The sequence below is a fragment of the Pseudopodoces humilis genome, chromosome 1, assembly GCF_049639895.1.
Source record: "Pseudopodoces humilis isolate 2021_Gansu_Grassland_sample_001 chromosome 1, ASM4963989v1, whole genome shotgun sequence".
NCBI lineage: Eukaryota > Metazoa > Chordata > Aves > Passeriformes > Paridae > Pseudopodoces > Pseudopodoces humilis.
Window position 1 is genome coordinate 38,875,131 of NC_142200.1, and position 15,810 is coordinate 38,890,940.

General features: G+C 36.6%; 1 protein-coding gene across 1 annotated transcript in view; it reads right to left on the bottom strand.

Moving 5' to 3' along the window:
* Positions 1-5,238: 5,238 nt before the first annotated feature.
* The window catches only part of RGS20 (regulator of G protein signaling 20), a 34,154-nt gene continuing 23,582 nt past the window's right edge, over positions 5,239-15,810 (bottom strand). Inside the window, exons 3-6 of the mRNA XM_088064021.1 lie at positions 13,077-13,225; positions 8,890-8,976; positions 7,825-8,059; positions 5,239-6,593 (exon numbers count right to left, since the gene is read on the bottom strand). Of these exons, the coding sequence (XP_087920147.1) occupies positions 6,405-6,593; positions 7,825-8,059; positions 8,890-8,976; positions 13,077-13,225 (660 nt within the window). The 3' untranslated portion in view covers positions 5,239-6,404. The remainder of the gene's footprint in view (positions 6,594-7,824; positions 8,060-8,889; positions 8,977-13,076; positions 13,226-15,810) is intronic.

Genomic DNA, 15,810 nt, shown 5'->3' on the forward strand with positions numbered 1-15,810 from the left:
TTTTTTTCTAACTGTGTGAGTAATGTACTGTATTTTTTGTGGTCTGAAATATACACACTCCTCCTGTGTGTATTTTGCCTCTCCACATTTGCTCAGTTGTTAGAATGGAATTTGTTTCTCTCTGCTCTGTTCACTTTGCTTTGCAAGTAGAAAGGTATATAAGTTCATCATAACATTAAACTCAGCTGTCAACTAAAACACAATTAATTAACTCTCTAGTTTGTTTGTGCTCTTTCTGGACTAGGACTAAATTTGCAGTCATGGGGTTTGGATATTTATTAGTGGATATGATGACCTCTTTTGCAGTGGTTGGTTAAGCTTGTTTATGTAACCAGCTTTGATCAATGCAATATATTTTATTGCCCAAAGCATGTATTTTACATTCTATCAGTAAGGCATTATTTCTAAGACTGTCTTAAAATAGTGGTTAAATCTGATTTGAGTGTTCAGTCTTGTTTAATGTGCTTGACAACCAGCTTGGGTTTAGACTTTGTAAATAAGCAAAGGCATTGTGTTGTAGGCTATCCTAATAACACCAGCTAACCAGTTCATTACATTAAACTGGCTGGGGAGTTAATACTATACTCCCTTCATTTAAATGGCATTGATTTTGTTCATGAAATTATTTCTGAGATGTAGGGTATCCGGTGTCAATCATAGACCTGCAAGTGGGAATAAATTATAAAAGTTATGATCTTTTTCATATGAGAAGTAGTATAAATGCTGCTTTTTTAGAGTCTGCTTTTTAACAGTGTATGTTTAGAAATATTTGCAAATGTGTTTTCAAGGGAAAACATGTCAAAATCTTTAGAAAAGATTAAACTCTTTCATTATATCTGATTTTATATTACTTAATTTGTTGGAGTTTGGGGCTGAGGTGGTCTTTTTTGGCACTGTATAAATTATTCATAAGGGAATGGGAAGAGTATGCACAGCTCCTGGTGAATAAATTCCTTGAATGTAAAGGAAAAACAAGTTTTTCTATGTTGAATGTTTTTTATGTGATGGTGGCAAATATAACAAATGAGTTGGAAATAGTATGATGACACCTGAACTTTGAGAGACAAGAAATGTCTGGTTAGTACTTTATGCAGCAGTACTTTATCCAGTTAGAACTTTATCCAGTCAGCTTATGCAAGAAAGCGTGGCTTTTCTGCTGAAGGGAAAAAAATTATTAAAATAGAAGCAGCTTTGTTACCAACTATTTTTTTAGGCAGAAAATTGCTTACCATTTAAAATTTCTTGCATAGCTTTTAGTATATAAACACTTTAACTCAACTTATACTAATGCCCTTTAGAAAACATTTTTTTCTGCTAGCAGCATGGGTTAATTTTTAGTCCGTGTGTAGGTCTATTGGCAGGATTGCTTAAGAGTTACTAGAAGTTACAAAAAATTTTTTTTTTTCAAGTTGTTGAGGACAACAAACCAATTACAGATGTTTACTATCAATTAGAGTGTTTTGTTTGGGAATCTTTCTAAAAGAACAAGTCCAAAAAATTGTGTTAAAAATGACAGCAAATTGGATGCCAAGTAGACCTAAATTTGCACAGCTTTTCACAGCTTATATATACGGGGCCGGCACTGGTTGGTTTGCATAAGCTTCCTCACACTGTGTGTCCTTTAATCTTTGTGTCTGATTGTGACACTTAGAAAAGAAATACCTTTTGAGAAAATTTAGTAATTGTCTTTCTATAGTCACCAGATTATATCTGGACTTTACTAAAAGAACCAGAACTGTGGTAGCACTTTCTGTGATGCAGGTGTATCCAAGTAGGAGTTGAAATAAAATGTTATTTCACTTGATGATACTTGAGTTGCAGCCTTCATCTTTCTCTCCCACGGTAAAAAGAAGTGTTTCTTTTGCCCAGTGAAAGATGGAGTGCAACAACTAGATCCAAAAATGCATCTGTTCTATTCATGCCTTATTTTTGTTACTCAAATCCAAAAATAAAACTTTCTGGTACTGATCTTTGGATGGACCTCTGTTTAATAGTTGCTGCAGTTTTCACAGCTGTCTGAAATTGGCCTCCTGTATCAGAGAGGATGCAAAGGTGGGGCTGAGACTGTCTCATTTCTCCAGCTGGCTGGCTTGTCTACTGGATTGCCAATTGTGCTATGACTGACCCAGTACACTGGGATATTTCATGCACTGAAACGTGCCAGCAGAACTGGTGATGAATCTCTCCCATCTTAGAATAGCAGGTTTGGTTACCTTTATGGACACTTAAATTCTCTCAGATGGAACAGAGTTGTCTTTCAAGTTAAGGTAGTTTGTACACAATTCTAACAGAGAGAAAGAGGAGACCACGTTTCTTCTAAACTGTGTGTTTTTTAAGGATCCAGTCTTCTGTAAGCAAGGCCAGAGGATCCTGCTGCTCAGAAAACACAACTTCTGGATCCTTCATTAGAAGACATTTTCTCATATATAATACATTTGCTCATATATTATCTTGTTCAGGAGAAAGTATGAGTTTTAAACTATCTTACACGGAATGGTTCTTTTTGACTCACTAAGCAGAAGGGAAATACTTGCCCACTGATCATGGCTGTTGTGAATCCAAGGGAGAGCCTAGTTTTTATCCAGAGTTCAGGATTCCACTTGTGATCACATACAAGAATTTTAAATTGCAACTCACAACTCTTGCCAGCCTTGACAGGACTTAAGTCATCAACATGAAGTCTTAATTCTCTAAAATGTGGTTGTATTACCTTCCAAACACATGTCTCTGGAAATGGATCTTGAAATAGTAGTCATTCATATAAACAAATCTGAGGAATCTCACTTCTTTTAAGCACAATTTTATACAACTGCATGTTAGCTTCTGTTTCACTAGATCATCGCTACTCTTGAATTCTTTTACCATTTCAAAGAGTTTGGGATTAATTTAGTTACAACATTAGTATAAAAAAAATCTTTCACAATGTCATTGAAATGATACTCATACCTTTTATGGCAGAAGACACATCTTCTTAAGAACTGCTTACAGCAAAGTTGTTTAAAAATTACTAAATGTGATATGATAGTCTTTCTCATCACTTTATCTTTTTTCTGATATCCTTTGTAATCAGAAACTGCAAAAATACATTATGCTTGTGTGATGAATTTTAATCTACCTTTATATGGTAGAGCCCTTCAGAATATATATATATATTTTTCTCCATTTGTACTGTGCTAACGACTTTGGAATTTAAAGGTCAATATTTAAAGCACAATATGTTGGCTGAAGGAGCCCATGCAATTTTAATAGTGCTTAGCAGGCTGGTTAAAAGAGCAGTCTTTAACAGTATGCATGTTCTGTAGGAGTTACTGCTTTATGATGTGCAGACATTGAAGGAAGAATGCCAGTGGACTGGAAAGTTGTTACAGCTTAATGATATCCTGCAGTTCGATAAATGCCAAGGCAAACCAACCATGCTCATTTTCAACCTAGGATAAATTGATTTTGTGATAATTTTTTACATGATTAAATAATGTCTTATGTCAATATGATTATTTTCTCCTGCTATTCATGTAACAGCTTGTCTATGGAAACTTTTCCTTTTTGGTGTGCTCTTCTTTTGCCCTGAGAAGTTTATGCACCATGAGCAGGTATATAGCGATAAAATGTAATTAACAATTTGTTGTCTGTGTGGGTGCGTTTTTGCTTTCATCTTCCCCCTCCCTCACTCCTTGCCTCCATGGCATCAATTAAATCCAGCATTAACCTGTCTCAATATAATAAGATATTTAAGGGAGTGAGTTGTTTGTGTTTTTAGGAGGTATTCTTGGGATATCTAGGGACTAGCATTCTGCCACTGGTGATGGGCATAAGCTTAAGCCTGAAGCACAGCATTAACATTTGTTAAAATATTTCAGGAAAGAATGCACATTGCAAATGTCAACACATTGTAATGCAGAAGTAAAATGAAAATTGCCTAGAGGGTATCTATTGCTTAGAACTTGTGGCATATGGAAAATAAGCTTAGAAATTACTATTTTCTTCTTTTCATAATTTAATGTTAACCATAAAACTGCCCAAACCAATATAGTTTTCTGTCCTGTCTAACTTCATTGCATCTTTTTTCTTCATTTTTCTTGCAGAATAATAGAATATATTGTTTGATATGGACTATGAGTGTTCAGTCTGTCTTGCAGCATTTAATGAAATACCTTTTCAGGGAAGAGAGATAACTTAAAAGAAATCAAATTCTCCATTTTGTGAGGTGACATGCTTTGAAGTTTGTTTTTTTTTGATGTGTGCATATCTTTCCATCAAGCTGAATTTGACCTAGTTAAACTTAATTTGTCAACTTAAAGGTTTAGAGCACTTTACCCACCCTGATTAAAATTAGTACAGCATCATCTGTGTGACTGCAAGCTCCCTGTGAGTGCTGCCTTTTGAAGATACTTAGTTTGTTTTGCTGAAGTTGCTACTTACATTGTAATATTTCACATAAACTGATAGTGTATTGGTAGTGTTTTGGGTGTGTTAAATAGAAATTCAGCTGAGGTAACCAGCATTGATAGGTTAAGCAGTGGCAAACAGTACATGAACTGTGTCTTTAATGGTATGTGAAGGCTTTCCTCTTAACTTAGCCATCCAGCACTGTGCTACAGTGGGCAAAAGCACTTTGCTTTGCTCTGCTCTCTGTAGTTTTTTTGGTTTACTTTTTTGTGCTGACACATTGAATAGTGTTTTGTTGTTGGAAGATGATGAAAACATCATAGAATCATAAATTATTTGGGTTGGAAGGTACCAACCTCACTGGCAGGAACACTTTCTTCTAGACCAGGTTGCTCAGTGCCCCATCCAACCTGGCTTGAACCAGCCCATAGCATTGATAAGTCACCATGTACCAGCTCTTCTCCCCTGGTGCTATGTGCTGGAAAAAATCAAATCATTATGTGCTTCAAAATCCAAATGCAGTAAGGGCACTACATGTCTCCTGTCAAGTGCATTGGGGAAATAAGTAAATTGCTCTCTTAAATTCTGTTTTGTTCTTCCCATTTCCTTTTTTTTAGAGAAAGTTCCCATTTAGTGTTTTCCATACATTCCAGTGCTGGAATTAGGCAAAGAGTATGTTTTGGAATGGCTACAGTACACATCACTGAACTATGCCTGTCTGGTTCTCCCTTCTAGGGTTTTTTTTTTGTTTGTTTTGTTTTTTTTTTTTTGTCTTTCTGTTTCCCATATGTCTTTTTCCAACCTGTATGTGTCATTTGACCAATTAAATAAATACACAGGAAGAAAATACAATTCAGTGGAAATCCACTATAAACTCCAGAGTTTAATTTAGAAGAAAGAAGACATTAGAGTAACAGATCTACAGATAGTTTATGTGGATTCAATTTACTTTCTTCCTAGTATTTCCTGTGATTACTGATATCGAGATATGGCCAGGAATTAAGTGTAATGCTTTGGGTATACTGTAAATGAACGTGGTTTATAACTGAATAGAGCTGGTGCTGTTGGACAGTCTGAAATAGTGCTGTATCAGAGCACAAGTTCCATCTTTCTGCTTTTATTAAGTAAATTGTGTGTATATCTCTAATGGAAACTTTACAAGATCTGTCAGGGAATGGGATAATTTCATATTTACAAACCCAAGATGGCTGAAACTGCCATACTCTTGAGAGCAAATAGTGAAGAGTTTTACAAACACCTACTGAGAGAAGAGAAAAATATGTTAGAATTCTTGTGCTTTATTTTGGAATTTGAATGCCCAGGCTTGTCTTCCTCTGAAATAAATAATTTAACTTTATGAACATCAACAAAGGGAACTTAATGCTTTCAGCAGATTCTAATGCTAAAATAATAATTCTTCAGCAAAGGATTTTTTTTTTATAAGCAGCATTATTTCAACCAGAAACTTCCATAAACTTGAGATTGCATGCCAATTTCCATTAGTGCACCATATATGCATTACTACATATATGTGGAAACAAAATAAGTGGAATGTACCTATGCCAGGTGTGATGGCACTGCCTAGAGTAACACAGCACTAACAGTAATATTTTTACTTTGGTCACAGTGTGGATGGGGCAACTGGTTTGGTTTTCAAGAAAATTCTAACACTCAAAAATCAGTTTTAGTTTCATGCACAGTTGGTATTTGTACCTCAGATATAAGTTGTAATAGCTTTGTGACTAAATTGTCTGATGTGTTTGAAAAAATACTGCATTTTTTGAACAATGTTTCTTCTTCATTCTCTTCATTTCCTTTTGAAAAGTAATACTGAATTTAATCAGAAACTGTACTTAGCTGATTGTGTCAGAGCTTTGTGCAGATTTAAATTATATAGTCTGTAGTAAAATTTGCCTGAGTTATTTTCAGGTAAATATCTGCTTAATTCTAAATTCCCTGTGGATTTCTGTAGCCCAGAGTCCTGTCTTTTTTAAAATAAATACATATAAGAAAAAATTCTATGCTTCGATGGATTTTTCAGACAAGGACTGAAGCAAGTCCTTATAAATAGCAGAGTTCATAAACCGTGGGTAAGAGTCTCTGTGCATTAAGGTATAAATTTGGAGCTGTGCATCATCAAAGGTGTGTTGTGAAGGTTCCAGCATATTTCGGTTAATAACTTCTCTTACTCTGGAGTCCAGACTGACCTGCATATTAAAATAGAAAGTCATGTAAATAATTAAATAATAGTGGTGAACAGTACAGGTGGGGGGGTCTTAATTTTTTATTATTGGTTGAAAAAGCCATCTTTTTTAAGCATTTCAGCTGATGTCCTCCAAGACTGTAAAAATTGCTAAATAAGCAAAAAATTATTCTGTTAAAATTGGAATGGAGTAATAACTTGAGTATGGGTAGAGAAATGTCCTCACTGAGGTACCTTATTTGAACAAGTCTGTCTGCAGTCCCATTATTACTGAGACTAATGGGTTATTTCCAGACTAACTTCCTGCTCTCTAGAAGAGAGCATTTGTAATTTTTGGTGACAGTGCATTTCCTGGAGAGCCTAGTGCTGTTGTAAAGAGACTGAGTTTGGAGTAAGAGTATGACGCAGGCGGACAATGTAACCTGGGAAGCTGTTGCTTAATCAAATTGCTCTTAAAATCAGAATGAATTGATGTGAACCACAGGTAGGGCTATATAATGATTCCATACAACATTCAGTGATGTCATTTTTTTTTTCTGCGAGTGTCTAGTGTCTGTATACAGATATTAGTATTGCAGGAACAGACTGGGTAGATTTAAGCAGCATTTTTATAAGTGCATAAATGTAGCTGGCACCAAAAAAAATTAAATTGCAATTTTGCAAGGATGTTGGAAGGTTTAAAATTCCAGCCTGCCTGGCAGGATTATATTCAGACTGTACTGAGGTGTCTTTGAAACTTGACATATTTGCTAACAGCAAAGTGACAAGTAGTTTTGAAAATTTTGGGGAAGTCACTGTGTTTATTCTACGCCATATATTGTCAGCTGCTCTTTGAGAAATTCATGCTTTAAAAATAACACTTTATTTGTGGTTACTGTGTTTCTGGAGAGACGCATACACCCCCTTCTGAGTGTAACAAAAAAAGGAACTGATTTGTCCAACAACTAAAATTTGAGTTGCGCAAGGATAACATGATCAGCCATATATTGTGCCTCAGACTAAATATTCCACATCAGCAAGTGTAGCATAGGAAGAGCTTCCTTACAAAGTAAGGAAAGTAGTTTTGATCATCTCACCTCAACGATGGGTGCCTTCTTCCCCTAAATATCTACTTGATGGTAGTGGAATGATGGTGGGGGAGAAGAACTTCTCCGTTAGTATTGCTGTAGCTTTAAACACGTTAGAACTAACTATGCAAAGAAGCATCAAAGAATGTATTAGGGAAAGCAATATACCTCTTTTGGAGAAAGGATAGAAATATAATCTTCATAAATTAGTCTTGCTTTTTCTTCAATGACACTTTTGTTGGATTCTTGTTTTAGTTCCTCGCAGGCCATCCAGAAAAGCATGTTTTCCTCGCTGAATTCTGTTCGTAGAAATTCACGAAAAGCATTTCTGCCAGCTGGAGTAAGCATCAACTTGTCAAATGATTGAGCCCAGGCATTTACTTCTTCGAGAGTGGGAGCAGGGCTTAAGGAGGAAGAAGAGCAAAAGAAGAGAGAAATGAATGGTTGTTACTCAAGCTGTTTGCAACTGGCAGGAGGCATCTGCCATCACAATAGAACAAAATTGTTAAGTTCGTGGGGTTCTGATTCCTTACTGGAACAACCCAAGTGCAAACTCTTATAAACACATTTATGAGATGTTTTTTGAAAGTGTGGCTGTCAAAAGCTCTGATGCAGGTGATTGTCTATGCTTTGATGCAGAAATTGCAGATTACTGCTCAGAGTAATTGCAACAAAGAAGTACCTGTGCAACAGCTAGATATTTTTCCTATCCCTAATATTCCTTGTTAAATTGTGGTTAAAAATTGAATGAAAATACATATAAAAAAGCAATGATTTAAACACTCTGAAAGGTACCCACCTCTATGTTACCATTTTGCAGGTGCTTTTACCTGTTTGAGCATTTCTGAAGAAACTGTTGCCTGACTTGGGAGGATCTAAGCTCTGCTTTATTGTTTTTGTAAGGCTGAGCACTGCTGGTTAAGCTCACTGCATACGTGCTGGGTGGAAGCCGGATGTATTTTTAAATTATTCCAGGAAAAAGGAAGACAGTTTAAAATGCTGGTTTTAATTTGTCATGAGAGTGGGGATGTGCTGCATATAAATAATGTAAAATATTATAGATCAGACCTTTGGTTCATTAGGAGGTAAAAACCAGATGACTTGCAAATTGAGTGTAAATGACAAGTAGATAATAGTTCTTTTCATATTTCATGTAAATGATTGCAATTACTTAGTATGGTTTGTTGGGTTTGTTTCATTTTAGCTTGACAGAACACTTAATAAAGACCATACCTTTCCTCACAGTTTGGAATACCCTCTGCTTGGAGTTCATGAGATGTTCTCCTTGCTCTCTCTTCTTCTTGATTTCTAACAGTAAGACTGCAAAGCAGCAAACAAAGTTTTAGCAAACTTTATAGAGGAAAAGGCTGAACATACACCAGATACTTTTCCTTGTATACTAAAAAAAAATGTAATTCTAAAAGGACAAAAGCTAATGATGGGCACATTACCCATAGTTACATTCTTACCTTAATTTTGCAACTGTATAAACCTTGAGTGTAGCTGAATTCTGTTTAATATTCTATAATAAAGATTTTTTAAAGGAGGAAAGCTTCATAAAATATTTCAACTTGAAGGGACCCATAAGGATTGTCAGGTCCAATTACATATATATATATATATATATATATACATTGCATACATATATATATATACAAGTGTTTATACATATGTATATGGGATATATATGTATACATGCATGCCCTTTGTCATACACCGAATCTATTCTCCATTGATTTTTGTGTGTTTTTCTGTGTATGCTCAGTGCAATGCTTTTACTTAAGCTGGACCTAATGCACTGGTTTTACGTGAGTTTGATTTCAAGGTCGGTGTCTTTAGATTTGTTTGTTTCCATTTTCTTCCTCCTTGGCTGTGATGAGGACCAAGACTCTGGTTTGGAGTGGTGATACCATGTTATAGGGAAGCCAGAGTTCAGAAGCAGGACACAAGATTTAAGTGAGCTAAAGACTTCTTTCTGTATGTGATGTTGGAAGGGTAAGCATCTTTCAGAGTTCAGATGTAGATACAGCCAGATTGTGCAGTGATTGATTGCATCTTACGAAATTGCTAATACATGCATCAAAATGTGAGGTCTGGAGCACAAAGAGCAGACCTATCATTGCTGAATAACATTTTGAGTATGTCTGAGTGGAAACACTTGTTTGTGGCATTACAAAACCAAAGTTTTCTGCAATCACTAGTGATCACTGACAGGTTTTGATGTCCCATGGAAGGGTTGCTGTCAACTCCTGCTTCTTTCATAAAATATTATTTAAGATAGCTCTAGTTTTTTAAAATCTCTTTTGTAGTTGTAGATGGTTCATTTTCATTTGAAACTGGATATGAAAATATAAATATTTTAGAGAGTACTGTACTACATTCCAGTTCATCCTGGCTGTGGTAGCTTAGTGTGAAATGCACATGCATATATGCATGCAGTCATATAATCTGTAAAGCTGCTTAAAATATGTAAAGAAGAAAAGGTTGCAGTGAATAACCTGTTACTTATATGAAATGGGCCCTCCAGCTGAAACAAGGCAATACAGACACTATAACTTCTAAGGAAATATCCAACTTAATTTCTTCATTTGTATCTCACCTTTCTTTCATGCTAATGTTCTGAGTTTTGCTGCCTTAATCACTAAGAATTTCATTTATCTCTAGGAAGGTTTTTTGTTAAACCAGTGGATTTTTCTGCCTCTTTTGCCTTCCAAACTTTTGGTCAAGTCTTATCTGTGCCTTATTATTTACTGGGCATCTAATTCTCCATCTTTGTTTACTGTAGCCCATAGTCTGCAGAGACCTGCTTTTTTCTTTGCCATGGCAGTCCATATGTTGAAGACATAAAAAAGCTTTTGTATTGCTAAGATGGGGAGTAGACAAAAAAAACCCACTTATTTTTCAGCAACATCTGAACCATATCGTCAAACCAGTGAATTATTTCAACTTACCTTTTCAGGAAAAAAAGAGAAAAAAGTAAGTAGTAATGCTAGTTCTTTATTCTGTTAGGCTATATGGGTCTCAAGCCTTTACTACCCTTTTTACCAGTGGTTCTGGCCTTTTTTGAATGTGTAAAGTGATATGTATTCCTCACACACAGACAGGAAGTGATACTCTTGTCAGAGCTATTTTGGATTGAGGGCAACCAACAGGTCCAATAGCAAGGAATACAGTCATAGAAAAGGAGAAAGACCAAAGAAATGACAAAAGCGTCCCTAAGAAAACATGCCATGCTTCAGAAAATTACTTAAAGGTAGGCTCTTTCCCTAGAAATTTACAAGTAAAAATAAAGAGACCAGTGCAATATGGTATCCTCTTGGGATCTGGAAGAGTAATAGGCTGGAGGCTTGGGTTTGACTGCAGGAATGGACACAGGCTCTGAGCATCCAGCTGAGAGACTCATTTCAGTTCATTCTAAATCTACTATTAAGAATATGCTGAATATTGGATGTTCAGCAGCTCAGCTGCATGACTCATGGAGACTGTTATTTTTATTCCTATTCATAATTTTTCTGTTCCAAGAGCTTAGGCTATTTTGAGGAAATGGTCTATGAATGGGGAATATAAATAGCTTAATTACGGTTTGTTTTGCATTTCTTGCTACTAGAAAACAATTGTTAAAAAAAAAAAATCTGAAATTATTTTAAAGCTGAAACAAGCTGCTCTGTTTCTGAGCCTGTATTGGTTTCCCAGATGATTCTGAAATGCAAATAGGAATTTTAAGCATCATGAAATTTGGGTACTTTCACAAACCCTATTGAGTAAATTGCTTTCTTTGAATTGTTTGAATAGTGAGATGCACAGAAAAGGAGCATCCAGGAAAATACCAAGTAAAATCACAAAAAAACCAAACAAAAAACCCCAAAAACCACTTTATCAACAATTTAAAAGGTAAAATGCAAATTTTATATACTGTGACTTAGTAGATAAAAATATCTTATTTTTCCCTTAATGGAAAACCATTTTTTTGTGTAAAAAAATTTTTGAAAACATTTTTGTGTAATGCAGCTCTGAACTGAACCACTTGCAGTTGCACTGGACAGCTGTTGAAATGGCATTGGAATTTGTGTGGGGTGTTTTAACATCGATGCAATAGGTAGCAAACTGATCTTGTACAGGAAGAGTGTTAATGTCTCTCTAAATTCTATCTTAGTTTACCTCTAAGCACCTGCTGAAAAGCTTGGTAGGGTCAGAGGCAGAGTTCTTGGCTTCTCACAAAAAACCCCAAACCTCCAAGCAGCATTTTGTTCTTGCAAAATATTCACTATTTGCATTAGGGAGGGCAGAATTTTGTGTGTCTTGGCTTCTGATGAGCTGAGTACCAATAGCAAGGAAATGATAAATCTTCTCTTCCTTTGCCTTCTAATGGTGTTCTCCAAAGCATTTGCCACAAGGTGCTATTGGAAAACAACATTAGTGGAGTAGATTCCTAGCCCAAGCTATAAGGTTATTTATGACCACTTCCCATCACCTCAGTGCCAGGTTTGCTTGCTCTGAAGTATTTATGTGGTGGACAATGAATTTCTAAGAAGCATTCCACTTGCTGTCAGTGTTTTGGCTGAACTCTATGGCTTGTGTGAATGCAAGTTCTACTCTCACCCATTAAGTAACACTTTACCCTATGCAGATACAGGGCTTTTGAGTAAATTTACTTTTTAAGTTGAGAATTAAATCACATGGATCTGGAGGAGCTGATACAAAAATGAAGGTGAACACATTGTTAATTTAAGGAACCAAGTGATTCCCTCTCTTTTGCTTTGATTGAGAAATCTTCCTTAACAGGAGTGGGACTTTTGTAATGGGAGTTTTTCTGAATTTTTTCTGCATAGCTCCTCATCTTCAGTAAATATGTACCATGTTTAAAGTTTCTGGTCCCATGATTCTCTTCATACAAGTTGCAGGTGCCATCAGTTGGCAGTACTAATTAATGACAACAGATCCAGTTACCTTCAGGGGAAAAGAAGAGTGCTGGGCACCTGGTTATTCATTTCCTGACCTACAAATCCTTTTTTACCTTCTCCTAACTCCATTTAACATCTTCAGTGCTGCTTGTCAAGGCCAAAATCTAAATCTAAAGCTGTGACATATTCTGGTATTGCTTTCAGTTTTTTGTGGGAGCCTTTGAGAAGCTCAGTGCTGAGGAGACCCTGTCCAGCACAAAATAGACATTACACAGGTATTGACAAAAAAAAGCAATAGAGATACTATACAGATATTTCTTTTAAAACCTGTTATTTCAATGGCAGGGTAAAGACCAAGTACACTGGTGTGGAAGGTTGTGTCTAGTAGTAGAGCACACTTTGTGTCCCAGATTTGCAGAATTATACAAGTGTTTTCTGTAGCTTATGTTGTCCTATGAAGGAGCTATGTGTTCCTTCCCTGCTATTCTGTTCCCTAGAGGCTTGAATGAGAGGGGTTACCATGAGCAGCTGCAGCAACAGCACCAACAAAAGCAGCAGGCATTGGACCCTCGATTTCCTGTGCTGAGCTGAGCCTGTGCAGCACCTGGGGTCTCTGGGGTCGTAGCCATCTGCCGTTTGCGTATCTCCGTCCTCTCTGATCCCATGGGCTGCAAGCAACAAAAGAAGGGAGAAGTAAGAAACATCTCTCTTTTTTTTCTTTTTTTGTTTGCTTTAAAATTCTTACCCAGAAGTGCTGAAGTCCACAGCCTCAAAGGAACTGAAAAGCTAAATCACTGTTTTTCCCCCATGGAAGTTCTTAGGTGTTGAATCCTGTGGAAGAGTCACTCATTTAAGTGCTGTGATGGAAGGCAAAGGGCTAATGAATTCTTCACAGTGTGGGAATACAATGAGAAGGGAGTGGTGATGCAGAGAGCAAAAGGTACAAGTGAGGGGTCTTAGAGAGCTAGAGCTCTTGGCACTGAGGTATATAAGCCTAGGAGCTGAAAAGGATTTCCTGAGGTTTTGACTTCAAGGCCATCCTAAAGAAAATAGCAGAATAAACAGAATAGCAGCAGCTAGGGCCTTTTTTCCTTTTTTTTTTTTTTTTTTTTCCTTTCACCTGATTATGCACAGGCTTCATGATGCTTGAGTAAGACACCTGAGCTCTCCTGAAAATCTGGCCTTTTGTCTCAAACCTGCTGGTTCCCTTTGTAGCAAAGGGGGAAGGGCCAATGCTCATTTCTCCATGGAAGGTCTGACTGCCACAGTTTTTGAAAACATTTTTCTCTGTGCTTCTGTGAAGATAAGGAGGAAACACAAAACTAGATGGTAAGAATTACATGGTTTTCACTGAACTCCCCCCACCTGAAGAAAGCATGAAATAATTTTTGCTGGATGCACTGGTTGGTTTTTTTGCCTAGTTGTAGGAAGCCTTTTTGGAGACTGCATTTTGCAGATTGTGCAGATAAGTTGATGAAATTATATGTCCCCTTGAAGTCCCTGTTCATTTCTGACCTATCTCTGAGCTTTACATTTGCTCTGCAGCACTTAATAGTGCTCTCCTTGTTATGCTGAAAGTTCTGCCATATATAAGTGACAGATGTCTTTGATGCTAACTTGTACAAAGATGAGTATGGCTTTCTTCATTTTATTTGTATTTGATTTTTGAATACATAGCTAGTCATCCTCCTGTGTCACGAGATCCCTTTGTGTGTAGGTTTGTTTCAGGTTGCTAAACTTTCTTTTGAGGCCATGACAATTGTAGGAGAATTAAAATTAACTGCTAACAATTTTGAGTTCTTTTTTTAAAATCTGTAATATCAGACTTGAATCTAATGAGATAAATACTTGAGGGTTAAAAGTTGTTTTCCTTTCTAAAATGTTCATCCAGGTTTAGAAAATGCTATTGTTTTAACTTGAGGGGGAATGTACAGATTGTGTCATGGACTCAACAGAAGTGTCAGGAGAAGAAAGAATGCTATTTTAGCAGAGTGCAGCATTATATTTTGCTGCACTTTGGCTACTGTGGGTTTTTTTTTTAATTTTGAATTTATTTCTGTCTTGTAGAGCTTAATAGTTTTTTTGTATTTGTGAGAACCACCCACTCTCCCAAGAGAAAAATGCATGACATGGTAGCAGAAGATGCACCTGTGTATCAGGTGGAATAAAATACAAGAACAACAATATAGCTAGAAACTATAACCCGTTTTGAAACTCTGAAGGCCCAATCTGACAAGCAATGCCTAAATGACCAGGAATAGAAAATGAGAAAAATAACATAGTTTCCAACTCCCCCTCCCCAACCTTTCTTGCTTCAAAATGTGGAATCTTAACAGAAGTGTAGTATGCATTTGTAGAATCAGATTTCTTTCTGTCAGGTTCAGATTCACATGAATGGAATTAATAAGTATTAATTTTCTTCCAGATACCTATATTTTTTTTAAATGGAGCATTTTCACATTTCAATTAGAGAGGGATAGCATATAAAACATTTTTAGAAGGACCATATATCTAACAACATTTCAGGCTGCTTTGGACAGTACACAACAATTATTATTGGTTACAAAAATGTAACTTGGATTCAGACTTGTGCTGTTTGTATAGCCTAATTCTGAGATATTTTATCTTCACACATTCATATCTCTGTTTCAAATTAATAATGAGTTAGCCTGGGCTAGATACAATCCAGGGTCCATGTTACAGGATGGCAAGGTAGAGAGCTGAGCAGTGATGCAGGTTATTACAGGGTTGTAGAAGCTCCTTTGGTGCACATGGTGTTAAGTCCCATAGGACAAAACCGTGTCAGGCTGGTCAGGTTCACAGAACAAGCAATAAGTGATCTATCTCAGCACTGTTTACCTGACTTCACAAGTGCCTTATCTTATGTGTGTATGTATCTTTTGGCTGCTTCTAATATATCCAGAATTTCACTGTAGGACATGGAAGTTTTCCCTCACACTTTGCTGCTTCTTGCTGCAGCCACCAGGGCTGTGTAGTGAGCCTTGCCAGGCAGTTGCTGGGTTTGAGCTCTGCTGTGTGCAGGAATGGGTAGTAGATTTATCAATTACTCCAGTGAACACTATTTGCAGGGATTAACAAAATTCCTTGCTCCTTTATAGTAGAGCCCACATTGGCAACAGTTTAAGCAATTGCTTGATTGGTTTGTGGCTCTCTGGGAATTGAGATGGCTATTATGTTGCCTTCAGGATCCTTCAGGGCAAAAAGGAGAGGGTATTTCTAGACCTTGTAGTGA